The 13,171-nt window shown below is 35.2% G+C and overlaps 1 protein-coding gene across 50 annotated transcripts in view; it reads left to right on the top strand.

Moving 5' to 3' along the window:
- The window catches only part of RIMS2 (regulating synaptic membrane exocytosis 2), a 442,383-nt gene that overhangs the window by 344,785 nt on the left and 84,427 nt on the right, over positions 1 to 13,171 (top strand). For 43 of the 50 annotated variants that reach the window (XM_050323983.1, XM_050323815.1, XM_050323785.1 and 40 more), the window contains one exon: positions 4,447 to 4,547. The exons of 2 other annotated variants lie outside the window; for them this stretch is intronic. In XM_050323983.1, coding sequence (XP_050179940.1) covers positions 4,447 to 4,547 — 101 coding nt within the window. The remainder of the gene's footprint in view (positions 1 to 4,446; positions 4,548 to 13,171) is intronic. 5 more of the 50 variants (XM_050323709.1, XM_050323864.1, XM_050323802.1 and 2 more) reach the window with 1 other exon arrangement.

Below are 13,171 nucleotides of genomic sequence, written 5' to 3'. Positions count from 1 at the left end.
AGAATGGTTTAATAACTCCATCTGAAGAAAACAAAGAGAGAAAGAATGAAAGAAGTCCCAGCTATTTTCATTTTTATTTTTTAAATATGTAGGTTTGCCTTTGGCTGAGCTGGGGGTTAAGGACAGTTTGTTGTCCCTTTTGTTTCTGCTATGGATCACAGGCTACCAACTGAAAGGTCTTACCTGTCCTGGAGAGTAGCCAATGTTTTACCTGAAGAGCAAATAACAGTCTTTAGCTCCAGGCTGAATTGAGAGATTGCTTATCTCCTTGTAAAACTGTGATCCCTGAGCAGTAGAGGTCAGAAAAAGTTAGGTATTAACCAAATTACTGATTATAGCCCTTTAACATTTTTAGCATGAAACAAAGGAGGAAAGCTTTAATGGTGAAGTAGTTGAATCTTATCTTATTTTCAAGCTAAAACATGAAAATAATGGTTTTTATTTGAAGCTGGAGCAGTGATTCCAGTACCTGCCCTGAGTCCTGTTGTAGGAATGGAATTATACAGCCACCACCTAGACCATGGCAGGAATTATGCTCATGTCACCTCAGTAGGGCTTGTCCCTAGGTTCCACCAATGAAAGAATCAGAGTTCCTTCTTTTACTATGTTTAATAGGCAATAGTAGTTAGAGCTTGAGCTGAGTGCCACCTGTTGCTTGTTACTGACTTTTATAGTCTCTGTGGGTGGCTTGATTTCCTGATGGCACTTCTGCTCATCCAATCCTGCTTGTGGCATCTGGAGTCTTCTCTTCTGATTTGCTCCTAAAACCTTCAGGCCACCTTTTTGTCTGTGTCTTGAGACGTTTCCCTATCTTTTGTTACAGGATATCCTGTAGCTAAAGTTGTAATTATAATCCTTTGTCTACTGGTTACATTTCCATAGATAAAAACAGAGGTCAAAGTGCAATTCATGTGGCCTAAGGTTTCATTTACAGCGGTCACTAGAGCTAAGCTCCGGCACAACTTAGTCTCTCACTACAGTTCTTGTGGATCTGAGGGCAGGTTACAGGGCTGCTGTGCACAATACTTAGGTGTTTTACTGTGGCATTTCAGGATTGGTTTTGCACTGTAGTTATGCTGCTTTCCCTCAGCACACTCTTCTGGAAAGATGGAGAATGGCTAATAATGAATCAGCAGCTGTCTCTCTGTCAGCCAGGAATTTCCTTGTGCCCATGAAAACTCCACTGAACCAACCTTCAGGCCATGGCTTTTTAATATTAGAGAGTTATTCAAAATAAGCAAAACTCCAGCATATTGCCTACAGTGCAATTATCCCAGTTATGTTTGGTGAGCAACACCAGGCTTTTTTCTTCCATTCAGTCTTTTTTATTTCTTTGTGTTCCTACGGCTGACATTTGGGTGTGTCACTGGATATTTCTGTTGGAGGTACAGCTACTGTTTAGAAGAAAAATTCTGGAAGGAAGTTAAGGCAGAAATGTACAAATGAACTCATTTTGCCTGGCCAAAATATGTACTTTGGTACCTGATGACAGTACATCAATATATCGGAAGTAGCTTTAATTTTTCTAGTGTCAGTCTCTGTAGTCCTGAAAATATTGTGCTGGGCTCTAGCTTAGGATCTGAATAACGCAAGGGCTCAGTCAGCCCTTGTGTTATTTAGATGTGTGAAAACTTATGCTGCTACATTTTCACCATTGTTGATACTCAGTGGCTAGATTCAGGTTAGTTCTATTTTGTCTACACATGCTCCATAAACAGCTCCTGATTACAGAGAGGTCCTTATGATAGGACTGATGTTCAGCCTTGATTACCAAACTCATGGGAAAAGCTGAATGCACACAGAGAGTTACTGAACTCTCTAGAAGAATTTTCTGCCTCTGCTAAATGTCCTCACATAGGTTTCAGTAGGCACACATTTCCCAGCAGAAGTGGAGCAGATGATAGCCCTGCATTTGCACCATTTAGTGCAACATGAACCACGTGAGTGGGAAGTGCCGTGACATTCTTTCAACCTTTCCTATTGCCATCCAAATCATGGCTGCATCTGGCTTAAATTACAGTGAGATCTGCCCTTGGCACACTTTCTGCATGGCAGTTCCTTGTACAGTAGAACCACAGCTGATCTTCTGCATTATGAACTTTCCACTGCCCTCAGATTTTCCTCTTTTTTGCTTATAACTGAATTCACTCACTTGCTAAAAACAGTTTCAAAAATGCAAAGCAGGTTAGATTTTCCTTCAATAAGATTTTATGGGAATAGAACAATATTTTTTCAAAATTCTTCTGTCTTGTTTTTTCCTGAGACCAAAATAAGCCACAAATTTTGTTTGTTTTGCTGCAGAGGACTCACCAAGGTCTTATGTGTAATGCTCCCCCTTTGAATGGCATATTTCGGAGTGGTGGGTTTTGCATATTATAGGCAATTGGATTTCTGAAAATCTAGCTTTCACTTTGCCAACTGAACATAGATAAGAATGGATATTTTCTCAAGTAATTGTGAAATTTCAAATTTACAATCAAGAAGTGCTATTTCATCACTTCTTGTAATTTCCTGAAATTTAGCAGGATGTCTGGTGAAAAAGAACACATTGGATGATTTAATAAGAAAACATAGCAAAAATTGACAATATTTCCTTTTTGCACAAAAATCTCCTTTCTTTACATTATTGAAAAATGCCAAGTGAATTTGCAGAATGTTATGACAAAAAAAAAAAACAAAAAAAGCAAAAGATGACTTCTTTATTTGAGCAGAGGTTAGGATATTTTACTTCACAAAAATCTTATATCTTACTTCTGTCATTGAAAAAAAGAAAATATCATTTTCTGGTGTAAAGTTGTTGTTTTTAAGAGAAAAAAAATTTATCTTTAGAGCTTTTAAAACTCCATCCTAAAGAAGTCACTTAATCATAAATTGACAAATACTGCTATGGAGTAAATAACAGTCAAGGAAAATTGTGATAGGAAAAACTAGATGTATTTTATTTGAGGAATTTTCATTTACTGCTCTCTTTTCCATTTTATTTCTCCCTGTAAAATACCATTTCTTCTTTTTAATTAATTTTTCTTTTTTTTTTTTTTAATTTCTCTTAGAATTTTTGATGAGGTCTTTTCATTCATGTAGTTGTGGGGAGTAAGGATGGGGAGTTAGAATACAAAAATCAGAAGCCAGAGGGTTTATAGGGAACAGTACAATTTAGTCTTTTTGCATTCCCACTTCCTTTGACCTTCTCTCCTTTCAGATTTCCTATGAGGTGCCCCAACACTTATCTGGCAGCTCTCATAGTATTTACTACTACCTTTATTGTTCTCAAGAAAAGACAACACAAAGCTCAGAGGCCCTGCATCGGTCCTGTGCAGAGCCCCACTTTACTATTAGACTGTGACTTACAACTGAGGTTTAAAGTTTAAATCGGGTTTATTGGAATCTAATATTCCCATCTTAGTTTCATATGTACAATCCAGACTGTTAAATACATATATTTTACAGCAGTTTCCATTTATGACTAGTGGGATTGTGAAATTTTAATCCTAAACAACTTTTGTGTTAAAATTATGGAAAGTTTAAGGCAATGTCAGTCAAAATGAGTACTTTTTAGCATTCAGTGTATAATGAACTATTCTTGACTTATACCATGTTAAAGTGGAAAAGAATCAAACCTGTGTGTGTATAATCGCTACCTATATTTTGTTTGAAAATCTCTTCTGAGGGGTTGTCTTCCTCTTATTTTTCTTCTTCTCGGTTTTCCACTTCAGCTTTGGCACTTCCTTATTATTTTATACAGTAAATCGTGGTGTTTCAGTACCACTTGGTTGAAACCAGCTGCTGCCTGAGTCATGTAGTAAGAACCAAGCCCTGACTGAAACTAATTCCATATTTGATCCAAGAATGAATCCTGAAATCATTCTTGCAGTTGTGTGTCATTAGAATATAATACAGTGATGCCACTGGGTGGCTCTTTAAGATTCTTTTAGACATGTCTAAATAGTTTTGAGCATACTAAGAATATACTCCAATAGCAAACAGAAGGTCTACTAGTCTGTGGTTGTCACTTGACTAGTAATTTGGTATGTCACACTATAGTAAATGAAGAACCAGGATCTGCACCCAAATAAGCACGTTGTCTTTGCATTCCTTTTTATTAAATGAAAGACTCAATTTCTCTTAATTATTTTTGAAATAGTAAAATTACATTCTGTGGAAACATTGTATATTTAGTTTTCCACAAAGTTGCTTTCATTTGAATTGTGTAGATAATACAACATTTATTTAGATTCTGCTGAAATACTTATCTGATATTTTCCTCCTGTTACAACTTTTTAGTTTTCTGCAAAACTGTACTTCAGAAATTAAAATTGTATACACAGAATTTAAGTAAATCAAATTTCATCTTTCTGTTAAAACTTCCATAAACATAATTTTAACACTGGAATTGAGGACTGTTTGTGTATTTATTTTCTTCTTTTTTTTTTTTTTTTAACTTAACAGGTGCAATGGATGTAGAAGAAAGGAATCGCCAAATGAAAATGAGCAAGTACAAACAGGTAGCAGGATCAGATTCCAGGCTGGAACAAGATTATCATTCTAAGGCAAGGGAGTTTTGTTTTGAAAAGCGAAAAAATATGCTAAACTGAAATATCCAACATGCTTTTAAGAAAGTAATAGATGAGTGGCAGTTTTTTCTTCAGTAAAAGTTTCTTATGTGTCTAAAATAAAATTTTTGGAAATGTGCAGCAAAGCAGTACACAGTGTTCTTGATTATTAAAATTTAAGAAGGATAAGTTAAAGCAAATTAAATAGGCAGTGTAATTATCCATTGAAAGGAACAATAGTTCCATGATTTAAAAACTCAAAGAGAAGTAAAAAAGATGTTTATTGAGTGACAGATGGGAATGAGAGCTATTGAAACTTTTTCATGGCTTTCATATAGTTGAAAAGAGAGTTTTCTTGATCTATTGAAAACTGGAAGATGCAGTGTTACTTAGTTACTTGTTACAATTAGCACTTGGAAAGGTATTTTATGCACCAACAAAACCTTTCACCCCAGCTGTGGCAGTTTTCCAAGAAGCTGAATCTCTATGTAGTAGTATAACCTTAAATATACTGTCCAAATTTTCCTGCTATCTGGAACAGGGTCATGTCATATAGAGTATGTTAATTAAAATAATCAAGGTATTTTCAATTTAAACTTCTATTATGCAAAAATAATTTAGTGTCCTCTAAAAGACTTCATTAATTGAGGTCAGACTGTAAGTGGAAAACATGAGACTTCTGACCTATAAAAGCGAGTTGAGGAAGAGAAGTCTCTGTTTCAGACTTTTATTTCCAAGATGTAATTCCTTGCTCCCAGTATTGGCAAAGCTACTGTAAAATGAGAGATTTCATATTTTAAGGCAAACAAATTTTCAAATTTATTAAGTATTAATAGTTTTGAAGAAAATGTGACTAATAGCCTTGTTATAATTACTTTTTAGAATATACATTTCAGTGTGGGAAAATAGAGGAAGAGGTTTAGCAAAGTCCATTTCAAAATAGAAAACCCTCTTAATGAAAAAAAAAAATTGACCAAAAAACCCCCAAACTGTGAAAAGGGGTTAAAATCCTTTAAAACTCTGTAGATGTGCTGCATGATTATTTGGGTTTTTACATTTGTAGTTTTTACTACACAAGGCACAAGAATGTTTATTAACATGGTGGAGGGACTTGGTATACCGTCATGTTTAGATATTTCTTTAATTTTGACAACTATGGCAAAATTATTTTCATGTGTTTCTATATTGTGGGCTTTGAAAGGTGTTACCTTTTAGAGATGAGCATAATACTGTGAAGCAGACCTTATCGTGAGTGTTGTGATTGTATGTACCACAAAAATATGACTTTATGTATCGTATGTATAACCAGATTTTAATTTAATCTGCTGATTTTCCTGCTCCCTCTATGCTTGACTGACATTTGAGTCAGAAGTAGGACTGGTGTGGAGTAAATGGGTTCTCATGTGAAGGAGCTGGATAGAATATAACTACCTAAGAAAATATTTACTATCTTTGTTTTTCCATTTCACCTACACCATATTATTGGGCCTCACTCTACATATTTTATAATTTTAATTAAAATTTTAATTTCAGTATTATTGGAATGTATTAAAGAGAAAAATTATAAATGGAATTATTTTATGAATATGGTGATTTATTTATTGCATACATCAAACAAAATGTCTCCAGAAATAAACAGTTAATTTACTCTTCTGCCAAAGTGTAGTTTCAGTATTTGAAAATGAGTCATTTATTCTATCAATGAACTTGTGGAACTAGACACTGAGTATTTGCATATATGTATTAATTCAAAATGCATTCTTAAAATTGTGTAGTTTTAAAGTCATATGAGAACCATAACTCTCTTAAGCATATGAGAGTTCTGTCTTCACCTTTTTTACTACCACTGCTTCAATTCCCCTTAATTAAGTTCTCATATTATCTAGAGGCAGAAAAATGAGTAAGTACAATTTATCTATCTGGCTTCTACAAAAATTCTTCTGGAATCGGGAACTGAAACACATATGTCAAATACTGACTGAAATCTCATGTTCTGTGCAGTATACAGTGACTTCGATTTTTTAAAGCTGTCAACTGGCACAAGCAGGCAGTGAAGCATGCCACACCTGAGAAAAATGTCATTAAGTAGACATTAGGCACATTCGGGAGAGCTAGCACATGGAATTTGCTTTTACCTTTCTGTGCTATAATTTTTTCTTTAAATGGAAATCAACAGCAACTATATATGCCCCTCATGATTACTTTAAGAAAAAAATATCCTTCATTGCTGAAAAAGCAAAAGCTATAAAAGCAGAAGTTGTATTAAATATTAAAATATTAAAATAGGCATCCTGTATTATACCTCTCTAGCTTTGTTCTACCTCTGGAAGTCAATACTAGAGGCTTCAGAGGAAGTTACATACCCTTCTGTGGTGCACAGTCATACATTAAGCAGCTTGTGGGAGAAGTTTACTTCCAGACGTCAGTATTCTTAGAAACTGCTGAAATAGGAAATTGATTTTCCCTCATATTTTCTTCCTCGTGATTCATAAAATTGCAGGATGTATTTTTATTATTCTTACACGTACCTTGTTATTTTTGGAACAATAATTATTCTGCTTTCATAATATTTTGTATACATTAGTTTGGAAGGTAATACAGTGTGTAAAAAGTTATTTCCTCAAATAACATATTTCAGAAACTGCTTAAGTATGGTTTCAGGGCAGACATAGGGAAAGTAGGCAATATATTTATTTTTATAAAATGTTTACAACTAAGGAGACATGAGGGGAAAAACATTTTAGGCACTAAGGATTAGGTAATGGAGCAACTATTTCTTTCTGCTTATTAAGTACCAGGAGACTTGTACTAAATAGGTTATATACTAAAGTCTGAGTTACAATACTAGTAGAAGCTGATGCACAGGAAAACCTGAGTTCTGGAAATGCAGAAAAAAGTCACAGTAGCATAAGAGTATTCCACCAAAGACAAAATTAGCCATTTAGCAAACTATGCCTCTGCAACACCAGCCTGATTTGTGTAATTTTCCTCAAGGATCTTTCAATGACTGCTTTATTGTTTTGCATAAAAACAAAGCTTGCCAATTCTAAAGTGTTTAATCAAGATTCACTGTGAAGAGCAAAAGGCTGGGATGGGAGCTGATGAGCCCCGTGCTAGATTCACATTGTTCTCATTTGGTTGAACTGACTATTGAAGTCAGTTTTCAAACTACCTCATCAAACCTCTTTGAGCCTCTCTGCCTTGCTTCTTGCTTGGCACTCCTGCCATTGGCTCTTCTGGCAAACTGATAGTGCTATGTTTGGTGAGAATTCCTTCCCCTGGCCATTCCCAGTGCTGCTCAGATTCAGGAAATCTTGCCGACAAATGAAGGATGAAGGGCGTGAGAAATCATGTCATTCCTCTCTCCTTGCCCCATGACTAGAACATGCCCAGTGGATCAACTGAGAAGAGTTGAAGAGCTTTGCTGCTACTAAGAAAAATTAGAGAAGATACTTCTTGTATGTGGAGTCCTAGAAGTGTTTGCAATCAGTGTGAAGTTTGCAATCAAGTGTAGAATCAAGAGAGATTTCCATCAACTCAGGCTATATTAGCTACTTCAAGAAGTCTGAGTCACTAAAGCATAAAATGTCAAACAAAAGAATGTATGTAGGAGTTAGAATAGTGAAAAACCATGACTTTCTTTAAGAACTAAGGTAAAACAGAGACTGGCAAACTAACCAACACACATGTAAACTTCAAAGTATCTTGAGACTCATTTTATTTGTTTTATTAGGAGAAAATAATGACCTACAAAAAAGGCAGAGAAATCCAGTTACTTAATGTAGCAATTAGTAATAGTCAGTAATGTAGTAATTAGGAACATATTTTGTTAGAGCAACAAGGAATAAAGTAGGGATAAAAGAGGTAAAAGACCAGATAAAACCTGAAATTTTTGCTGAACAAGCTTATTTAGACTTATAAAGAGTACAGCAAATACCTTATTATACAGAACATCAAAGAGGATTTCCCAACCTCACCTCTAATGATTCATATTGATAATGAGTGAAACTTTCTACATCATCAGATGCATGTAAAGCTGCATTTCCTGATAGTCAATAACCACAATACAAGTTTAACAAAGAAGTGTAATTCTCTGTGTTTGGTGCATGAGACCAGTACAATTAGGCATACTAGCATACGACTTTGTGATCTTCTAAACTGATAACAAGACCAAGACAAATTAAACTGTGGAAAAGAAGGGTCAAGCATGCGCTCAGTTCATTTGGGTAGTGTAGATGCAGCTGAAATGCTCTTGGAGCATGCAGGCACTGAAGCTGCAGTTCTTCAGACTGAGACACTTTGATTCAGCAATGAATCAAGTAACACCTTGTGGGTTACCTGTGTGAGAGAATGTGCAAAGGGTAAGAACTGTAACTCTGGAGGTGGAAGAGGCTGAGTTTGAATACTTCAGAAGCAGATCTCAATTCTCAGTCTTGTTGCAATATGCAAAAGTGTCCAAGAGCTGCCTTTTTCCTCTGAAACCTACAGTAAATAGTTTTGTCATTGTTACAGCAGCATATGGTATCCTCTGATTGGTGCTGCTGATTGAAACATTTGATTTGATGGTGTTTTGGGAATGCCCTTGTCACCTCCTTAAAGATCAAAGCAGAGCAGCAAAGATTGCTAGCAGAAGCACTTGTCACTTTTCTTCTTGAAACCCTTGTGGAGTGGAACAAACATCCAAGATAAAGAGATGTTGAGATCATTGATAATTTACTGCAATAAGCTGTATTTGATTTGTGTTGAGTTTATATTAGCAATTGTTTTAGAGATGGGAGTTCTGGGAAGATCATGATATGCCTAGTAATAATTTGTTAATTTATAATAATTATGAATATACACCTTTGATCCTATAATTGTTTCTTACAACTTCTGTTGAGAAGGTTGTAATTAGAAATATTCAAAATATTGAGTACAAAATGGAGGCTATGGTAGATATCCATATTCCCTCAAAACAGTGCATAAATTGTTTTGTATACATTTCTATTTAACATACCAGTTAAATTTTAAAATTTTAAATATTTGGATAAAACTTTGAAAGACAAAATAATTAAAATGGGCCTTTGCTGAAGAATAATTAAGAAGGCAAAAACTAACACGGATAAGACCACACACAAATATTCAATATAATAAATTTCTATAGAATACCTGTTCAACTAAGGACCTAACCAACAGAATGTGATAGATTTACAAATGGGAATATCTGTGTGTAGCTTTGTGGGTTCCCTTCATCTTCCCTTTGCCCACTTCCACCCAAATAAACTCTTTGCTTCAGGAAAGAAACCAAACATCAATTAGACTAACAAAGAATTTCCCAGGTGAGGAAACTGTTCCATGTCTTTGGGGCTTTCCTATGGAGTAATCAATATTTGTACTTTTGGGTCAGAATCAACCAGCTATCTGGTCTGGAATGACAGGTCATGTCACTCCCAACAGCCTTGGAGTGCTCAGGTTACCCAATCATGTGTGATATGTAAGCAATTTTAATTCTCAATGCAGAGAGTCTCTCTGGTCCATAGTGCTGGTAGCATTTATATTTTCAATCAAGTATTTTTTTGTCTTTTTAATATGAAAAGTTTGTGGAATGAATAGCTGAAGTTAAAGTTCTGGTTCCTATAAGTACGGGATTTAAAGTTCAATTATAAGGTTTAAAAATATAACTAGATGAAATAAATTCAGAATTCTAGAAGTGAGCTCTATACACAGGGTAATAGAGAAAGTATATTTTCTTTAATTTCTATTTTTACCAGACTGTATTTTGCTGGTGTGTTAAAAGTCATATAGTGACTTTGAATATAGATAAGGATTGTTGTGATTTCTAGTACTTCCTTCTTCAGTCAAAGATGTGCAAATTCTCAGAAAATATTTCTGTTGCTGTCATTTTTCTTCTTTGTTTAACTCAAGCTCTCTTTATTTTTCTTGGTTTTGATAATCTTCTAATTTATTTTTTTTAATCTTGAGTATCCATATCTCTATTAGAAATTTAGTGTATTTTAAATGTAATAGTGTGGTTAACAAAAATACTGCAGTTAACAAAAATACTGCATTCGCATATGATATTTGTGGTTGAAATATAAACATCTGAAAGACTTATACTGACTGTCTTTATCTGTCAACTGGTACTTTCTGTTGTCACCCATTTTCTTAGTTTTTGTGTAAGTTTCTATTGCTAATCATATATTTAGAAAGCAGAGGTTAAATACATTATAGAACGTTGTTAAAGTAGCTTATAATTTTACAACAAACCTCAAAGAGAAAAATTGACTCCTGAGAGTAAACAAAATAAATCCTTCAGTGTATTCTGGCTCTGAATTTTCATTAGTTATTGGAATCTATTGGAAAAAGGGCCTTTCAATAGCAGAAAATTATCTTTTTCCATTAAAAAGAAAACACGAAAACCCCTAAGTGTGACACAGGCCTTGTGTTCTACACTTACAGCAATGATTTAAATATTTTTTAAAAAAACAAGTATTTTTAAGAAAAAAAATGCATTATCAAATACATATATATAAAGATTTCTACCAAAGCCAGATTCAGTTGAGTGTTGTAACCATTCCATTAACAATCACATTTTAAAATCATCTCAATGATATTTTGATCAACTTCCAGCCAGAACATTCACTGCAATTTATCTTAAATCCTTTTATCCTTTTTATAATAGAATATATTTTCCTTTCAGAACTTCTTTGTATAGACAACTGAATTGCTAAACTGTTGGTCTCTTGGTTCAGAGTGGCTGTCTTTTCATATTAAACTCAATATTTCCTCTTACAGTTTTTATCTGCATTTAAGCTGTAAAATTCCAGGATGCTACTGGATTGAGTAACAAGTAATGAGTAACAAATACTATGGCTATGCTTGAATTAATTATCTAAGTTGTTCTGGAGCTGATGTTATGCTGATAATAAATGAAACAATCTACAGAAAACAAGAAAAAAATTAACTGGGAAATATCTGGGTGCAAAAGTGTGACATTCAAAAATAGAGAATATATAAAGTTAATTGAATTGTTGCAACAGTCAGAGAGCTCTAAGAAATGAGAATAGTAATCTGTGATAACGTATCACACCAAACTGCAGTTTGTACTAGTTAATTCTGTGCCAGGCAGAATAGATGCAAAAAGAACATGATTCACATTTGAAATATAGCAAGGGTAGAGCAATAGCTCCATGATGGAAACATGTTTTTAAGATCAATTTGCGAGGCTATTGACCCTGAAACATCACAGAAAACATGACACACAGTTAGAATAGACCTGAAGACTCAGTGCAGGGTCTCTATAGATCCTGCTTAAATGTGTAGGATTCTAAATGAATCATAGAATCATAGAACCATAGAATGGTTTGGGTTGGCAGGGACCTTAAAGATCTTCTGCTTCCAACTCCCTTGCCTTGGGGGTCCACTAGGTCAGGTTGCTCCAAGCCCCATCAAGCCTGGCTTTGGACACTTCCAGGGATGGGGCATCCACAACTTTCCTGGGCAATCTGTTCCAGTGCTTCACCACTCTCACAGTAAATATTTTCATCCTTATATCTAAATCTACAGTCTTCCAGGGAAAAGCCATTACTCCTTGTCCTATCACTACATGCCCTTGTAAAAAAATCCCTCTCCAGCTTTCTCGTAGACCCACTTTAGGTACTGAGGGCTGCTATAAAGTCTCCCTGGAGCCTTCTTTTCTCCAGGCTGAAGAAGTAGAACCTTTGTCTGTCTGCTTCACCGGGGATGGTTTGGAAGGCATCAAGCACTACCAGGCTTAGAGGTAGGAGAGCTGGCTGGCCCCTCACCTCACACACCCCCTACCCTGCCCAGCTCTCCTGCCCTGCAGCAGCTTGAGGAGGCGCTCCTGGGGTGGAGTTGCTCCCCATGGTTCAGCTGGGCATACCTTAGGTGAAGGATTTGCCCAGTTTCCTTGTTGTTATTTGTAATTCTGACTATAACAAGGCCGGTAAAGTGGTTTCAGCAGTGTGGGTGTTTTCTTCACCTCTGGGAGTGCTTCTCTTTATTCAATGGGTTGATTTTCTTTGATAGCAATCCCAAAATTATCAGTGCAAGTTTTGCCAGTTTATCAACCTTTTTCTCTACAATAGGTTTGTGGCTTTGAGGAATTTCTGCCAGCTGTCATGAAATAAAGTTATGTGTGCCTATTAGATTTTCTTGAGGCATTGTGGGGTTTTGATTTTTTTTTGGTTTTATAAAGTATCTTAATTAAATAATCTCTTACAGTTAATTTTCATTAATATAATAGTGACTTTAAGCATCTGTTCTGCAAATATTTCATATGAAGGATTTGGGGAGAGGTAGCACACCACCATTACTCTGGAAAAGGTGGTTCTGCACAATGGAGCTAATAAAAGCAGGTTCAGTACCTCAATCTCAGCATAGGGAGGTTTTCTGTAAAGCCTTAATGTCTTCAGCAACACTTCTAGAGAGAATATAACAAAAACATGAAATTACCTCTGTGTCCTTTCTAACCTGTGGTATTTCTGACTGTAATTTCTGGGAAGTAGACTCTTTGCTTAGAAGAACTAATATTGTTTAGTCTTGGGTAATGGAATATCTTCTTCAGTAATATATCAGAAGGAATACCATCCACCTTCTGCAGAAAGAAATCATGGTTTTAC

This window comes from Myiozetetes cayanensis, unplaced genomic scaffold, assembly GCF_022539395.1.
Source record: "Myiozetetes cayanensis isolate MyiCay16 unplaced genomic scaffold, myiCay2020 scf1, whole genome shotgun sequence".
NCBI lineage: Eukaryota > Metazoa > Chordata > Aves > Passeriformes > Tyrannidae > Myiozetetes > Myiozetetes cayanensis.
This window is presented reverse-complemented; position numbering and strand designations above follow the sequence as displayed.